The following is a 17996-nucleotide window of genomic DNA, read 5'->3' as shown; positions in this document are numbered from 1 at the left end:
AAGACACAAGAGAGAAGAGAAACAACGGACACTGAGTAAGATAACGAAAATCTAAAGTCAAATGACAGTAATAAAATCACTACAATAAAAGTAAACAGTGCAACGATAATTAACGAATACAAAAGAAAATATTGCTTGAACTGCTCCAGTTACGAATGAAATGTGATTCCATTAAACTTTAGGTTACGTTCGGATTGATTAGTACACCTGTAAACAACGCAGGCTGGCATTTTTTATGGAAAAACTACTTCCACACACAATCAAAGCACCCAACACGATCGAATCTGGACACGAGCACGTCAAAGTGACGTCAGGGGGAAGTGTCCCCGCGATGAACTATGGAGGTATGAATACGATGAACCTAATGTTTTGGGCTAGTTAAGATGGCGGACATCGGTTTCAAGTTTGTGGCGTAGTTACACCACCTTTTTTATCTCCGTGGCAAAAACAAAGATAATTACGATTACACAGAAAAAATGAATAAACAAATTTTAACCATACGACATCGCTGAGTTAGCTGTCAATCGTAATTGTTAAAACCATAACAGTATTTACAAGCGCTGAAAGATATAGCTTACGTTAGGGAACAACAGATACTAATAGAGAAAATTAAGTGAAATATTTAAACATCTGGTTGCAGTTGGAAACTCCATATATAAGACAAAGACAGCGCCAGGATGCAGTATAGAAGTAACTAAGAACTAGCACACAGTAAAACGAAATTGCAGTTAAAATGTTGCAACTGTTAACGAAGCGTAATTGGTTGCAGAAAGCTTGAAGATGGCGATAATGCCGAAATAGGCATATTGATAACGTAAAGCGTCTAGCAGTTAGCGATTATAACAACATTCTAGTACATTACCGTTTTCGCAAGTTTTAACGTAGGTTATCTACAATAAGAAGCCTCCCGCTGTCATACTTTGCCTGCCACACTTGACAATTTCACGCTGTAAGATGGCGCTAAAAGCCAGCTGCAGTATCCAAAAGGTAGTTCTCGTTAAACATAGGATAAAAATTCACAATAATAAAAATAGCTGAACAGATAATTTCAGATTTAACACAGGACATGTAAAACGGCAAAATTTTCAGACCTATGAATAAATATTTACAAAAATCCGTAATTATCCAGTAAAAGCTAGTTTTAATAACCATTGAACAGTGCAGAAATCAGATTACCATAAAATACAAACTAATTATAGTAGACACGTATTAAACGCAATGGCAGTGATTTTCGTCTCTAAAAATCACATCAAGTACGCAACTACAGTTAGACCGCACTAGCATTTGCAGGTTCGAAACCTAAATTTAGCCAAGGTTTATCTTCTGCACCAAGACACCGGCAGTAAATGAGCAAAAAGCTGAAAGTGAATGTTTCAGCCGTCTCCTTACCAAATTGTTTGTCTTCAGTGGTGCAATGGACGAAGCCGCCAGCAGCCAGTTTCTCAGACGCGCCTCGCCTATGTTACCAGCCCGACCCTTCAGGTTACAGTCATTTCTTCTGAAAATGCAGCGCAGCCTGCGAGCCTCTTCCAACGAGCAGGTCCGAACAGCTGGTCTCAACGCAGACGATCGCAGTGTGGCCGCCTGTACTGGTCAACTGCAGCACGAGCACTCGCATGCACTTTCAGGGGGAACACAGACTGACAAGTGATCCCAAGACGGCACAAACTTGCGCAGACTTGCCCACTCCAGAGGGACACCATAACAGTTGTTACTAGTTTATAGAGTCCGAGATATGATGCGGGTAAAATCTCTATCGACAGTAGCCGATACACGGATCAAAGCTGTGTAAAACGAAACACTGATAACAGCTGAAGGCATGAAATACCGTATTATTGCGTATCGATATGCTCAGATGAAATCCAACGTCAGTATGGTCAACGTGGAATCAGTTTATAATATCAGTACGAAGGTCAACATTTTAAGCACTTCATACGACAGTCATATTAATAAAAACGTATCTGCTTTTGTTTGTTGCAGTATGAGTAGATCTTTGTGAAAACTCTTCTCCTGCTGGTAGGACAGTGCTTTACATGTTGTTGTCTCCGACGGCTTTTTCAATGCTACGGTTAAAAGTTGTCATTGTCATAATTCTGCAGCTATAAACGCCACAACTACTTTCGTACGTCAATAATTTGCCATATTGTATTGCTATAATGAGATAAAAGTAATTATTTAGAAAGTGAAGGGAGACAAAGTTTCATAGTTGGGGGGGGGGGCTGGAATTCGATAGTAGGAAAAGGAAGAGATGGAAACGTAGTAGGTGAATATGGAATGGGGGTAAGAAATGAAAGAGGAAGTCGCGTGGTAGAATTTTGCACAGAGCACAACTTAATCATAGCTGACAAACTGCTTATTTGCTTCTGTCTCGGGTTCTTCGGCCGACGTTCGTGTGATGTCAGCAAAATCATCACACGAACGTCGGCCGAAGAACCCGAGACAGAAGCAAATAAGCAGTTTGTCAACAAGTGGCCACGAAAGTCTTAACAATTTTAATCATAGCTAACACTTGGTTCAAGAATCATGGAAGAAGGTTATATACATGGACGAGGCCTGGAGATACTGGAAAGTTTCAGATAGGTTATGTAATGGTAAGACAGAGATTTAGGAACCACGTTTTAGAATTGTAAGACATTTTCAGGGGCAGTTGTGGACTCTGACCACAATCTATTAGTTATGAACTGTAGATTAAAATTGAAGAAACTGGAGAAAGGTGGGAATTTAGGGTGATGGGATCTGGATAAACTGACAGAACCAGAGTTTTAGGGAGATCATTAGAGAACGATTGACAGGAACTTGCAGTAAACATCTTATACATTACGGGTATCTTGTACATCACAAGCAGAAGTTTGTAAAATAGAAGAATCAAAGCATTGTTCAAATTAATGACAGCTGTTGCCCCCACAGACGTTTGTAAGATAATTTATAAGTTTCCTTTGAAATAAATTTTCATCTTCTTTAACTATTTGTATTCACATTCTGTCAAATCCGTGAGCTTTAGTTTCTTCTTTCCTTAAAACTCTGTAGGCAATAAATCTGAAATTATTTCCAAAATGCCTTTACTTTCCTTATCAGCTGTCAGCGTTACCGATTCATCATGTGAGTCATAGATACATTTCAGGAAATATTTTATCATTCGTACAGTTTTCCTTCTCTGGTCTGTTACTCTACCATGTATTGTCCTAACTGGTGAAATGTGGTCTTTTGTATTTTTCGTACTATTTACCTTTCGTACACGTTTCTTATCATACTGTTATTGTGTCTCCTCCTGTCTTTCGCTGTGTAACTTCCATTTTCCTAACTGCTGAACTTGTCGCTTAATTTACTGTATTACTCTTTCTCGTAATGCTTTTCACAGCTTTTCCTGAAATATTATTATCTGATATCACTTCAAGTCGCTTACTCTATCATTTTTGCGACGGGCTCCTGTGAGTCAAAGGTAAGTGTAACAACTTATTTCAATTTTTTTAATGGTATGTTTCCTTTATGTAATTCTACCGAATTTATTCGTGTAATACGATTCATTTTAACCACCTTATACTCAAAACCTACTGAAGATTTTACGTTCGAGGAACTGGAAATCTTTTACTTATCGTTTAGGATACTAGTACCTAAATCAATAAACAGGGATCTGGTAATCCAAAAATAGTTCAAATGCCTCTGAGCACTATGGGTCTTAACTTCTGAGGTCATCAGTTCCCTAGAATTTAGAACTACTTAAACCTAACTAACTTAAGGACATCACACACATCCATGCCCGAGGCAGGATTCGAACCTGCGACCGTAGCGGTCGCGCGGTGCCAGACTGAAGCGCCTGGAACCGCTCGGCCACTACGGCCGGCACTGGTAAGCCTTTGGTTGACATTACATAATAGCTTACTGCTCCAGTTAAGAAAAGTTGTTGATAAAATTCTTTCCTGGTCATTACTGTTGAACATAAACACTAGTGATCGTTTCACAGAGCATAAATGATAATGCTTGTCTGGGGATAAACTACACAAATAACGTACTGCTTTCTGCCTCGCAGCGTTTCAAATGTTGTAGCTTTATTGATTTAGAGTCGGAGAAAAATGAGCATCTTTTTATCCTTCTGCTCTCTGCTGTCCACGCAATTTAAGGCACCGTTTGTGGATGCCGTATTTCTACTAAATACTGTCGAAGTTTTTTGAATCAGCAGCGGTTCCTTTCAGAACCATGAATTTTCGTATCCTCATTACGGTAAGGTGAGAAACGATGTTTTTGTTTTCGTGATCAGTGTTGATCACGTACACTCAGGTATATCAGAGTTTCTCTCACAATACATAAATTGTAGCACGATGCAAACTAACATTCTGCTCAGTATTTCGCCACATAAAATAACTGCACTTCAGCAGAATGTACTCATATTAATAGCAAGATAGCAAACTCACATTTTTATGAAAAAGCAGAAAATAGGTAATTTTTTTTAGCATTTCGTGCTTCATTCGCTTGAAACGGACCCTTTATTAGAGTATTTTGTTGTCGGTCTGTCTGTCTGTGCGACTGTTAAAAACCCTTTCTCTCAGGAATGGGCAGACGTATCAAGTTGAAATTTGTATCAGGTATTAAGGTCTGCGGCCGCTTGGAGGTTTAATCAAAAGATATGGCATTTATGTCATATACTTTGATACACGCAGACTCACTCATTATAACCTGAAAGGTGCTTCCCGTTGAACTAGAATCATGCAATTTGGCAAGAAGCAAGGTTTCACAGTACAAATAACGCTTTAGGAATTATTTTCTTATTCACAATTAGTGGATTAACACGTCCAGTACTTGAAAACTAAAGGGAAATACCCACAAATTGTTAATCTGTAATGACAATACATTAACAAAATTCTAATTTGTTATTCGACTGTCGGGCCTATTGTTAAGACCACTTTTTCTCAAGAACGGTTTGACGTAGCATGTTCAAATTTATGTTTAATACTAAGGCTACTGTCCCTTGGCGGGGCAAAAATTTAATCTTATAAGTCAGTGCAATTTAAAGATACGGCCACTTAATTCATATATTTTGTACACGCGAAGTCATTCACCAAAACCTATATTCTGCGTTGACCTGGGATCATGATATTTGGCGAGAACCAAGGTTTCACTGTAAAAGCAAAGGAAAATATACGATAATTGTTAATAGGGAATTAAATTGCATCGTTCTGCCTGTATTTTTGTTAGACACCTTTTTCTCAGGAATCGATAGATGAATACCTTGCTTGTATCGATATCGATAACAGGCAAAAATCTTCAAGATTCTCGATCGCCGAGCTGGACGAACCATCTACACACATAATTAGGTTCGTGCGGTTCGGGAGTCCTACTCGCACTTATCTAGGTATTTTTTAATGAATTGAGGTTTTGGTTCAATAGCATAGAAGCTTAAAAATGTGAGGACGCAAGTTTTTTTTATTGATCCAATAGTTTCCGTGAAATTAAAGCGAGAAATACATGAAAGTCAATTTTTATATAAAAAAAATTAAACAAGGTCTGCTTCAGTGTTCGGGACGATCTTCGCATGAGAATACGGCAGATCTGTTGGCGACCCAGAAGACGTCGTCACCTCAGGCGTCCACGTCCTCGCTGACTTCCACAAGTATTTGGTAGCAGCCCACCAGCTCTTCAGTCCCCTGCTTCAGCTGGATGATTAAGCGGTAGGTGCCGTATGGGAGCGACGGCATATTGTCCAACTCCAGCAGGGGCTTCCACTCGTTCACTGTGTAGTTGCCCTGGAAGTCGCAAGTGCTGGTTAGGCGCCGCTGCTAACTGAAGAAGTTTATACAGGCTGAACTAATGAACTTCCGTCCCTGAGCACCTGAATTGTAAGTGTGCGCTGCTTAATGTGGTAATTATCGATTAAGCGAAGGAAGGGATTCTACGCATAAGATTCCTTCTTGCTAGTTATATCTACTTATTGCATCACGACCATCGTATTCACTCACTTTCTCTTATTCAGAATTCGGTTTTCCATAATGAATATGAGCCAAGAGCAATGAATGCATATCCATATTAGCTCCTATAAGAAATCATCGTAACTTAACGCCAAAGACTTAATTGTACTGAAAAATGTGGAATTTCGTTCTTCTACTGTTTTACAACACCAAAATCGATACAGAACTCACTCTTGTTCTCCTTCGTGTTAGAGTTTCCAAATGGAAAGGTACTATACCTTTTGCTATCATAAGTTTTAACGAAATAAACTAACTGCTTAGAAATGTAGCATATTTTATTTAAATTTTTGTAATCAGCACCACACTCCGCTAATCTGTAAACCTGAATGTATTTCAGTCTGTCAATTACTGGAAGTGATCGGTCTGGTTTCAACGTACATCATCCTTGTCCATGGTTTATAATTTTAAGAAAGTCTGAGCATTATTGCTATTACCAGGCAAGTCATATTTTGCCCTGAAACTAAGCACAAAACGGTGTTTTGTGACGCCATGTTTTCCGCTCTCCAACAACGAATTCTGTGCCTAAGGATTCAGTTTCATAAAGATAACAGGTATTTAATCAGTTCAAGATAACTTATTAAGCAGGAGAATTTTATTTCAAGTAATTAACTATAAAACCTACATTTTAATGATTTTGTTACTCTCTTGGTATCGTAGATATGATGCTAACTTGTTTCGTGACCATTTTACTTCTGATTCTAAAGCATGTTTAGAAACCCCAGCTACCCTCAGTTGCTTATACATAACCAATTCTGTTGTCTTACGACATAAAATAATTATGAATTTGCCACTTGTGAGGCAATGTTTCGAAATAACTCAGAGGGAATATGTATGTGGCCAACATCTTAGGATCTTAAGAGTTTTGATGGTTTTTCGTGAAGGTTCAGAGAAGTATGTATAGTGGCTTGTTTCAATAAACAATTAGGTTCGAAGACTTTTCTTGTAAAATGACCACACCAAGTTGTTTAATGTTATTATTCCATTATTTTGCAACTAGGGTCGACATAAACAATTATTTTCAAGCATGACTCAAAATTTTTTAAGTTTTTTAACTGTCAAAATTTTTATTTGTTTTTAAATTTTTTATAGTGAATACCACATGACTTTTTAGACACACAGGCATGTGATATTCACTACAAAAATTTCAAAGATCTTAAAAGCTCTACCAGAAGACTATCTTCAGAGTGAAGCTAATTGAAGAATGATAAAATAATAAATTTTGACTGCTTCAACAAGAATATGTCTTTTATACAAGCTGTGTCGTACAATATTGATTTGATAGGTATGAAGAGTTTCGTGGGAATTACATGATTTTTAATTTTGAGCTGCGACACTTGAACCGCTGACCATTATAATCGCAGCACCAGGAAATATAACAAATAACGAAATTATCTTTCTTATACTCACTCTGTAAGAAAGACAACCTAATGGATCCGAACAAGTAGAATGGGATCCACATGTTATCAGATGCTTATCAGCTACTCCCTAAAGCCCTGTTGAGGAGAGCTGAAGAACAGTCGGATCATCTCATTGAAGAATGTCGAGCTCCTTTCCGTAAAAGCAGTCTTGAGTAGAACGGAAGATATTCAACCTCAAGAGCATTCTGAGAACTAGAGCTATAACAAGCCCGAATACAGCACTAATTCTCATCGATTTGAAAAAAGTATGTGACTAAAGGGGCGAACAAACTTTATTTACGGTTGTAAAGGAATTAGGAACAGATAGAGAAACGAAGGAAATCATAAAACAAAACCTGAGATACCATACCTAAATTAGGTTTTCCTGGGAAATCTCTGAGCCCGTTGAAATATAGACAGCAGGCAGACAAGGAGACGAATTATTCCAGTTCTCTTCACCATTGGAGCGGAGCAAACAATGAAAATCTGGAAAGATATTCTGAAACTGGAAGGAACAAAAAGAATATGTTTTGAAAGAAAGGAAATATCTTAGAAAACAGGTGTCACTTTTGAAGATGACCTGGCCTTTTGAGCCAGAAATTTAAAGGATGAGCGAAGATTGCTGGACATCTTGCATGAAATCGCAGGAAAAACGTGTCTCAATGCCTCAAGGAAGCGCCATAAAATTAGTCTGACACAAAACACTCTGACACGGAACAGCTGCAAAAACCGAGCGATTTCCTTCAGAACCAAAACGAGGCACAGTAATTCAGTTTTGAAAAAGGAAGAACTCTATGCTTCCAAGCGTGCAGGCTAAAATGAAAACGAAGAGATGGAAGAACTTTAAAAACATGAAAGTAAGATTTTCAGGAAAATTATGGGCTCCAAAAAAATAGTGACGTGTAAATATATGGTCTCTGTTCTTTTGGACATGTCCACAAATCAGACACCACATATACAGGCTGAAGAAAAATTCGCTCACCCGGACTTGGCAGCGCGATTCCTCACATACACGCAATACAAAAACGTCTGTCACAAAATTTCGTCTTGCGCATATTTCTGGTAGTAAATGGACGTTAAAGACTGGTAGTCGGGGAAAACTGTAATCACATTTAGGATAACTACCTCTGTCAACAGATAGAGCAGTGCTGTGCACTGGACGCAGTGAAGAGCGTTTTGGGTTAGAACGCAGGAGGTCAAGGGTTCTATTCTTGGTCGAGGTTATTTTGTAGTAACTCTTAACTGATGAAAGGAGAAAATACAAAAATCCAGGAAACACAGGAAAAAGGGAATACTGACGTTTAAAAATGAGATGGAAGTAAAATCCAAAATAGCAAAGGCGGAATGACTGAAAGAGAAATGTAAAGCTATTGAAGCATGCATGACTTTGGGAAACATGGATCCCAGGTCCAAAGAAATTAAACAGACATTTGGAGGAGAGAGAAGGAACTGTATGAACGTCAAAAGCTCGATGACAAACCAGTCCTAAGCAACAAGATTGAGAGGAGGGTGATGGTGGCAAGAGAAGAATTTGAGATATTCCTTGGAACAGAGATCCCTGGCAGAGCCTGCCATGAAGAAATATTCGACCCGATGTCCTAGATATATTTGATAGCGAAATACCCTCAGACTTCAAGAAATCGAATTGAAAGAGTGCAGGTGCTGAATGAGTGAATATTATTGGACCATCAGTTCAGTAAGCCATAGATGCAAAAACAATAACACTAACTCTTTAAAGAATAGTCCGAAACAATTGGCTAAAGCGTAACACTGATTTTATTCAATCTCTACACTGAGCAATCTAAGAAGGACAGCAAGCAGAAATTTTAAAAGGGAACTGATGTTGAGCGAGAAGAAATTAAAATATGGAGGTTTGCTGATGACACCTAATGCTGTCTGGAAGGGATTAGGTAGAAGAATTGAACGTAATGCATAACCTCTAGAAATGAGGTTGTAAGATGAACATGAATAAAAGTAAAACAAGGACAATGAAGTGTAGTCGAATAAAATCAGGCGGTTCTGACGGAATTATATTATGAAATGAGATGCTAAAAGCAGTAATCATTTTTGTTACGCTGGTGTGCAAAACGTATGGATTGAAGTAACTATCACATGAAGTGTCCCAGACAAGCAACATAACTGGATCAAACTTGGAACATATAGAGAAAGAATTGCTAACAATAGTACATAAGTGAACTGAAAGAAATATTCAGTGACACGAACAGAAATATCACTTTTATAAATAGAAATTAATCACACAGGAATCCCCATGATTTATTATGATCCCGTGAGAATTTAAAATATCGGGAGATGGTTCTCAGTTGGGTGTGTGATCACCACTGACGCCAGTGAGTGCTCCACAACGTCTCCCGTGCTGGTCGCAAGTTGGTAAAGAGTTCTGGTGGTGGGTCGTTCTAGTCTTCCGCCAGCGCAATAGACATTTGCTGGATGGTCGTTGGTGCATGTACACGTGATGCAGTACCTCTGCTACAAGCATTCCACAAGTGTTCGATGGGATTTAATTTGGGGAGCTGACAGGCCACTTTATATCCCATCGTCTCCAGTGCTTCTCCATTTGCGCTGTTCGATGCGGTCAAGCATCCCCTTTTACGTCTAAATCTACGTCTACATTTATATCGATACTTCACAATCCACCTAACGACGTGTGGCGGAGGGTAACCCGTACTATTACAAGTCATTGTCTTTCCTTTTCCATTCTCAAACAGAACGAGGGAACAGTACCGTTTATATGCATCCATATGGGCCCTAATTTCTCATATCTTATCTTCCCCATGAGCCATGTACCATGCCGTTGGTGGGGAGGCTTGCGTGCCTCAGCGATACAGATGGCAGTACCGTAGGTGCAACCACAACGGAGGGGTATGTGTTGAGAGGCCAGACAAATGTGTGGTTCCTGAAGAGGGGCAGCAGCCTTTTCAGTAGTTGCAGGGGCAACTGTCTGGATGACTGACTGACCTGGCCTTGCAACATTAACCAAAACCACCTTGCTGTGCTGGTACTGCAAACGGCTGAAAGCAAGAGGAAACTACGGCAGTAATTTTTCCGGAGGGCATGAAGCTCTACTGTATGGATAAATGATGATGGTGTCCTCTTGGGTAAAATATTCCGGAGGTAAAATAGTCCCCCATTCGGATCTCCGGGCAGGGACTATTCAAGAGGACGTCGTTATCAGGAAAAAGAAAACTGGCGTTCTACGGATCGGAGCGTGGAACGTCAGATCCCTTAACTGGGGAGGTAGTTTAGAAAATTTAAAAAGGGAAGTGGATAGGTTAAAGTTAGATATAGTGTTGATTAGCGAAGTTCGATGGCAGGAGGAACAAGTCTTTTGGCGAGGTGAATATAGGGTTATAAACACGAAATCAAATAGGGGTAATGCAGGAGTAGGATTAATAATGAATAAAAAAATATGTTTGTGGGTAAACTACTACAAACAGCATAGTGAACGCATTATTGTGGCGCAGATAGACACGAAACCCACGCCTACTACAGTAGTAGAAGTTTATATGCCAACTAGCTCTGCAGATGATGAAGAAATTGAAGAAATGTATGATGAGATAAAAGAAATTATTCAGGTAGTGAAGGGAGACAAAAAATTTTATAGTCATGGATGACTGGAATTCGAGAGTAGGAAAAGGAAGAGAAGGAAACATAGTAGGTGACTATGGATTGGGGCTAAGAAATGAAAGAGGAAGTCGCCTGGTAGAGTTTTGCACAGAGCATACCTTAATCATAGCTAACACTTGGTTCAAGAATCATGAAAGAAGGTTGTGTACAAAGAAGAATTCTGGAGATACTAAAATGTATCAGATAGATTATATAATGGTAAGACAGAGATTTAGGAACCAGGTTTTAAATTGTAAGACATTTCCAGGGGAAGATGTGGACTCTGACCACAATATATTGGTTATGAACTGTAGATTAAAACTGAAGAAACTGCAAAAACGTGGGAATTTAAGGAGATGGGACCTGGATAAACTGAAAGAACCAGGGGTTGTACAGAGTTTCAGGGAGAGCATAAGGGAACAATTGACAGGAATGGGAGAAAGAAGTACAGTAGAAGAAGAATGGGTAGTTCTGAGGCATGAAGAAGTGAAGGCAGCAGAGGATAATGTAGGTAAAACGACGAGGGCTAGTAGAACCTCTTGGGTAACATAATAAATATTGAATTTAACTGATGAAAGGAGAAAATATAAAAATGCAGTAAATGAAGCAGGCAAAAAGTAATACAAACGTCTCAAAAATGAGATCGACAGGAGTGCAAAATGTCTAAGCAGGGATGGATAGAGTACAAATGTAAGGATGTAGAGGTGCATGTCACTAGGGGTAAGATAGATCCTGCCTACAGGAAAATTAAAGAGACCTTTGGATAAAAGAGAACCACTTGTATGAATATCAAGAGCTCAGATGGAAACTCAGTTCTAAGCAAAGAAGGGAAAGCAGAAAGGTGGGAGGAGTATATAGAGGGTCTATATAAGGGCGATGTACTTGGGGACAATATTATGGAAATGGAAGAGGATGTAGATGAATGTGAAATGGGAGATACGATACTACGTGAAGAGTTTGACAAAGCACTGCAAGACCTGAGTAGACAATATTCCATTAGGACTACTGACGGCCTTCGCAGAGCCAGTCATGACAAAACTCTACCATCTGGTGAGCAAGATGTATGAGACGGACGAAATACCCTCAGACTTCAAGAAGAATATAATAATCCCTATGCCAAAGAAAGCAGGTGTAGACAGATGTGAAAATTACCGAACCATCAGTTTAGTAAGTCACAGCTGTAAAATACCAACGCGAATTCTTTACAGGCGAATGGAAAAACTGGTAGAAGCCGACCTCGGGGCAGATCAGTTTGGATTCCGTAGAAATGTTAGAACACGTGAGGCAATACTGACCTTACGACTTATCTTAGAGACCGAGCGAGGTGGCGCAGTGGTTAGCACACTGGACTCGCATTCGGGAGGACGACGGTTCAATCCCGTCTCCGGCCATCCTGATTTAGGTTTTCCGTGATTTCCCGAAATCGTTTCAGCAAATGCCGGGATGGTTCCTTTGAAAAGGGCACCACCGATTTCCTTCCCAATCCTTCCCTAACCCGAGCTTGGACTCCGTCTCTAATGACCTCGTTGTCGACGGGACGTTAAACACTAACCACCACCACCACTTATCCTAGAAGAAAGATTAAGGAAAGGCAAACCTACGTTTCTAGCATTTGTAAACTTAGAGAAAGGTTTTGACAATGTTGACTGGAATACTTTCTTTCAAATTCTAAAGGTGACAGGGGTAAAATACAGGGAGCAAAAGAATATTTACAATTTGTACAGAAACCAATTGGCAGTTATAAGAGTCGAGGGGCATGAAAGGGAGGCATTGGTTGGGAAGGGAGTTAGACAGCGTTGTAGCCTCTCCCCGATGTTATTCAATATCTATATTGAGCAAGTAGTAAAGGAAACAAAAGAAAAAGTCGGAGTAGGTATTAAAATCCACGGAGGAGAAATAAAAAACTTTGAGGTTCGCCGATGACATTGTAATTCTATCACAGACAGCATGGGACTTGGAAGAGCAGTTGAACGGAATGGACCATGAAAGGAGGATATAAGATGAACATCAACAAAAGCAAAACGAGTATAATGGGATGTGGTCAAATAAAGTCGGATGATGCTGAGGGAATTAGATTAGGAAATGAGACACTTAAAGTAGTAAAGGAGTTTTGCTATTTGGGAAACAAAATAACTGATGATGGTCGAAGTAGAGAAGATATAAAAAGTAGATTGGCAATGCCAAGGAAAGCGTTTCTGAAGAAGAGAAATTTGTTGACATTGGGTATAGATTTAAGTGTCAGGAAGTCGTTTCAGAAAGTATTTGTATGGAGTGTACCCATGTATGGAAGTGAAACATGGACGATAAATAATTTGGAGAATAAGAGAATAGAAGCATTCGAAATGTGGTGCTACAGAAGAATGCTGAACATTAGATGGGTAGATCACGTAACTAATGAGGAGGTATTGAATAGAATTGGGGAGAAGAGGATTATGTGACACAAGTTGACAAAAAGGAGGGACCGGTTACTAGGACGTATTCTGAGGCATCAAGGGATCACAAATTTAGCATCGGAGGGCAGCGTGGAGGGTAAAAATCGTAGAGGGAGACCAAGAGATGAATACACTAAGCAGATTAAAAAGGATGTGGGTTGCAGTAGGTACTGGGAGATGAAGAAGCTTGCACAGGATAGTGTAGCTTGGAGAGCTGCATCAAACCAGTCTCAGGACTGAAGACCACAACATCAATCTTCGTGGACGCGCAATACATGTTGGAAGCAACAGAATCGGCCTGCAGTCAGCTTCAAATGCCAGTTCTCCACATTTTCTCAACGTTGTTCTTTGAAAATAATGTCGCCTTGCTTCCAGGGATTCCCATTTGAGTTCCCTATGCATCTCCGTTACACTAGCGTGTTGATCGAACCTACTAGTAATAAATCTAGCAGCCCGCCTCTGAATTGTTTCGATGGCTTCCTTTAATCTGACCTGATAAGGATCTCAAACACTCGAGCAGTACTCTAGAACAGGTCGCACTAGCGTCCTACATGCGGTCTGCTTTACAGATGAACCATACTTTCACAGAATTCTCCCAATAAACCGAGGTCGACCGTTCGCATTTCCTGCCACCATTCTCACATGCTGGTTCCGTTTCATATCGCTTTGGAACGTTACCCCCAGGTATTTAAATGATTGTGTCAAGGAGGACACTACTAATGCTGTGCCCTACTCATTCGCATTAACTTACATTTTTATACATTTAGTGCTAGATGTCATTCATCACACCGGCAAGAAATTTTCTCTAAGCCGCCCTGTATCCTCCTACAGTAACTCAGTTTCGACATCTTTCCGTACAGCACAGCATTATCAGCACTGCTGGCCGCCCTTTCCGCCAAATCATTTATGTGTGTAGAGAATAACAGTGGTCCTCTCGCACTTCCCTGAGGCACTCCTGACGATACCCTTCTCTCTGATGAACACTCGCAGTCGAGAACAACATACTGGATTCTATAACTTAACAAGGTCTTCGAGCAACTTATATATCTATGAATCTATTCCAGGATCGTAGTATTTTTAACAACCTGCAATGGGGCACCGTGTCAACGCTCTCCGGAAACTTAGAAATACAGAATCTACCTGATGCCCTGCAACCATAGTTTTGAAGTATATCACGTGAGAAAAGGGCAAACTGAGTTTCGCACAAGCGGTGCTTTCTAAACCCATATTGATTGGTGCCGATAAACTTCTGGGCCTCAAGAAAATTACATTTGAACTGAGAATATTTCAAGGATTCTTCAGCGAACCCAAATTACGGATGGTGGTCTTTAATTTCTGGGGTCCGTGCTTCTGCCTTGCTTATACACAGTAGCCACTTGCGCTTTGTATCAGTCGTTTGGGGCTTTTCGCTGGGCAAGAGATTCGCGATAAATGCAAGCTAAGTATGGGTCCATTACCGTAGAGTTGTCTTTGAAAAACCGAATTGAAATTCCTGTCGTACGTTTTTCTTCCATTAAAATGAATTTACGGTCGAATGCACCCTGAAAAGGCGCAAATTGGGAAGGAGTACAATGTCACAGTAAGGCAGACTGGTGAGTGTATTCTGAGATTTGGAGGTCAGTACGTCCTTGCAACATTATGCCTGTCCAGTCCATAACTCATGGGCCATCAAAACAATCATATTAGACAATGTTCCTGGATGCATTATGTATCAATCTATGGCGAGAGGTTACGACACACATTCATAAGAAACGTACCGTAAGCTTTCCCTCAGAACATTCGTGAATGGAACAGGACAGGAAACTGCTAATATTGGTACCAATTACCTTCCACCATGCACTGTACTTTGGTTGTGGAATACATACCTAGTCCCAAAAGTTGTTGGAAAGTAACGGCTAGTGTTTTCTGGAATTTTCTACAATCGTGAGAATGTCAGCAGAGAATATTACGCTTCACTACTTACGATAGTGAAGCAATATGTTTCCCTCTTACATAAATGACTTCAGAGGGGATAATGCTCTTCCCTCACCCATCTTTCAGGATTGCGATGGTTATCTTCCATCACAAGTCTCGATGAGTTGTGGCAAAACTGCATTATCTTTGCTTCGTAGCGCTTCCACATCCGTCGCATACACCGGAATTTGCTCCCACTGATTAATTTTTGATAATGGCTTTGAAGAAATGGGAAGGTGAATAGAGGTGTGTATTGATTCACAATACGACTATACTAAAGTAGATTAGATAGCAACATATTAGTTAAGTGACTAGTGCGACAGAATGTTGATCCTAAGGGCCGGAGTTCGATTCTCGTCCGGGGGGGTGGGGGTGGGGAGATTTTATACGCTTAGAGAGTGGGTGTTGTGTTGTAATAATCATCATTATTTCATCCCCATCGACGCGCAAGTCACCGAAGTGGCGTCAACTCGAAAGACTTACACCCGGCGGTCTAACCGACGGGAGGCCCTAGTCACACGACATTTTTAATCATATCTTATACCTTGTGGTTTCTTTATCAAACAGTGGACCTGTTGACTGCCCCTCGTACATTTACTATACATATTCTTATCTCAGGAATTGTAAATGCGTTAATTATCCTGCCCTGGGCCCCATTGTGATGGTAATGCTTGTGTCCATCTAATTCTTACCATTACCGATGTAGACCGCAATTCAGGTATTTCCTTACTGACTCCTTAAAGCTCGCTCCGATGAGGATTGCTACCTGACTCCTTCTTATACGGAAGGAATTTTTTTATATTGAAGGAAAGTAAATCCTTTATGCCTTTAAAGCCTTCATTGTCCTACGGAACGCACACTCTTCGTCTGGGTCTTCGATTGCACCAACATCTACTCCTCTCTCCTCCCGAACAGGCCATGAAGGCTCAACGGTACCGACCGGCCGCCGTATCATCCATAGTCCAGAGGCATCACTGGATGCAGATACGGAGGGGAATGTGGTCAGCACACCGCTGTCCCGGCCGTTTGGCAGTTTCAGAGACCGGAGCCGCTACTTCTCAATCAAGTAGCTCCTCAGTTTGCCTCACAAGGGCTGAGTGCACCCCGCTTGCCAAGAGCACTCGGCAGGCCGGATGGTCACCCATCCAAGTGATAGCCCAGACCGACAGCGCTTAACTGCGGTGATCTAACGGGAACCCGTGTTACCACTACGGCAAGGCCGTTGGCACTAACCACAACGCAGCCGCCGATTCGGACGCAGAATACAATTGGTAAGGCAATCTCTGCTAAGGAATTACACTCACATTCTCTGTTTTTGTTTGGTTTACCATCGGTCTCTCCCACGTATGCGTTTAGGAGCGGTGGGGGTAGGGGTGGTGGGGTGGTGGGTGGGGGTAGAGGGACAGGTGTTGTGGCTATCAGTGACACAAAGCGACACATTATAATTAAAAAGAATGAACATTTACATATGGCACTTTATGTATAACCGCCGCAAAGGTGTTAAAACCTTATTGCCCTGGAACTACTTTCTTAAGTATGTCACTATTGGGAGACTTCAGAAATTTAAATGGGTTTGCACCACAAGGTCATAATTTTAACAATATCAGTGTACGTCAGTGAAGTGCTGTCAAAGGGTAAGGCACGAATAATAAATACAGAACCCAGCTATTGGTTGAATTTGTGCCAATAATTTGTAGCTCTGATAATCGTATGAAATCAAAGAGAAAGAAAATAAAGTACCACGGAAGAGAATGATTTATCTGTGTGGTGCGGGCAGGATTTTGGTACTATAATCACGTAAGTAATTTTAATGTAGACAATGTTTCTCTAATCGAGGAATTTTACTAACATAGGAAATACATAATTAATTGTTGGTGTTCATGTTTTTGTATCTTGAGCTCAGAATGTTCTGTTGCGTTTAAATAAAAGTCAGACCCTGTACCAAGTTAAGTAGATTATTTGCTATTCATTGTCTTGTACGAGTATTTAAAGCTCAGAATGTTCTATAGTGTTTAAATGAAGGCCAGACCATGCAAGACTTCAAGAATCCTCATTCTGTACTTACAGGCTGTATGGGACATTCATCTGGTACTCCAGCCGCTTTCATTAGGGACTTCCAAAATTCTGGGCTGAAGCTTTTGATGGCATGGCAGATGTCGTCATTTGAATAACTGTACACGTTGCTCCAGCCCATGCTGCCTTGTCTGAGGACCTCTGTTTCTGCCTGAAAGAGATTAATTACCGATCAGTGTCCTCTGCCACCACAATAAATTTCTAGGAAATCTGAAACTGTAGACAAATCTTGTGCAGGAAGTCTCTGGACAAAGGAGAAATATTAATGTAATTCTGTCCAGATAAATTCGTTCCTTGTGTTTCATACTGATAAACAACCAGGTGTATTTTGATATAAATTGCTTCTAAACCGCCTACTTTCGTTAGTACTTAAGAAAGAAACGATTACTCTTACATGATTTTCTCACTCTAAAAAGTTAGTGCTGCAAACCATTGTTTCGTGTTTCCGCAGACTCTCTGAACTTATGAGGCAACTACGCTGACGGAAACGATGACTCGGCCTCCCGCGCTAAGTCTTCATTGCTGTTGTTGTGGTCTTCAGTCCTGAGACTCTTTGA

General features: G+C 40.4%; 1 protein-coding gene across 1 annotated transcript in view; it reads right to left on the bottom strand.

Annotated features, from left to right (window-relative positions):
• Positions 1–5398: 5398 nt before the first annotated feature.
• LOC126267185 (uncharacterized) overlaps positions 5399–17996 on the bottom strand; it is a 33115-nt gene continuing 20517 nt past the window's right edge. Inside the window, exons 3-4 of the mRNA XM_049972153.1 lie at positions 17432–17590; positions 5399–5738 (exon numbers count right to left, since the gene is read on the bottom strand). Of these exons, the coding sequence (XP_049828110.1) occupies positions 5574–5738; positions 17432–17590 (324 nt within the window). The 3' untranslated portion in view covers positions 5399–5573. The remainder of the gene's footprint in view (positions 5739–17431; positions 17591–17996) is intronic.

This window comes from Schistocerca gregaria, chromosome 4 (genome assembly GCF_023897955.1).
Source record: "Schistocerca gregaria isolate iqSchGreg1 chromosome 4, iqSchGreg1.2, whole genome shotgun sequence".
Classification (NCBI taxonomy): Eukaryota; Metazoa; Arthropoda; class Insecta; order Orthoptera; family Acrididae; genus Schistocerca; species Schistocerca gregaria.
The sequence above is the reverse complement of the archived record's forward strand: the minus strand, read 5'-3'. Positions and strand labels throughout refer to the sequence as shown.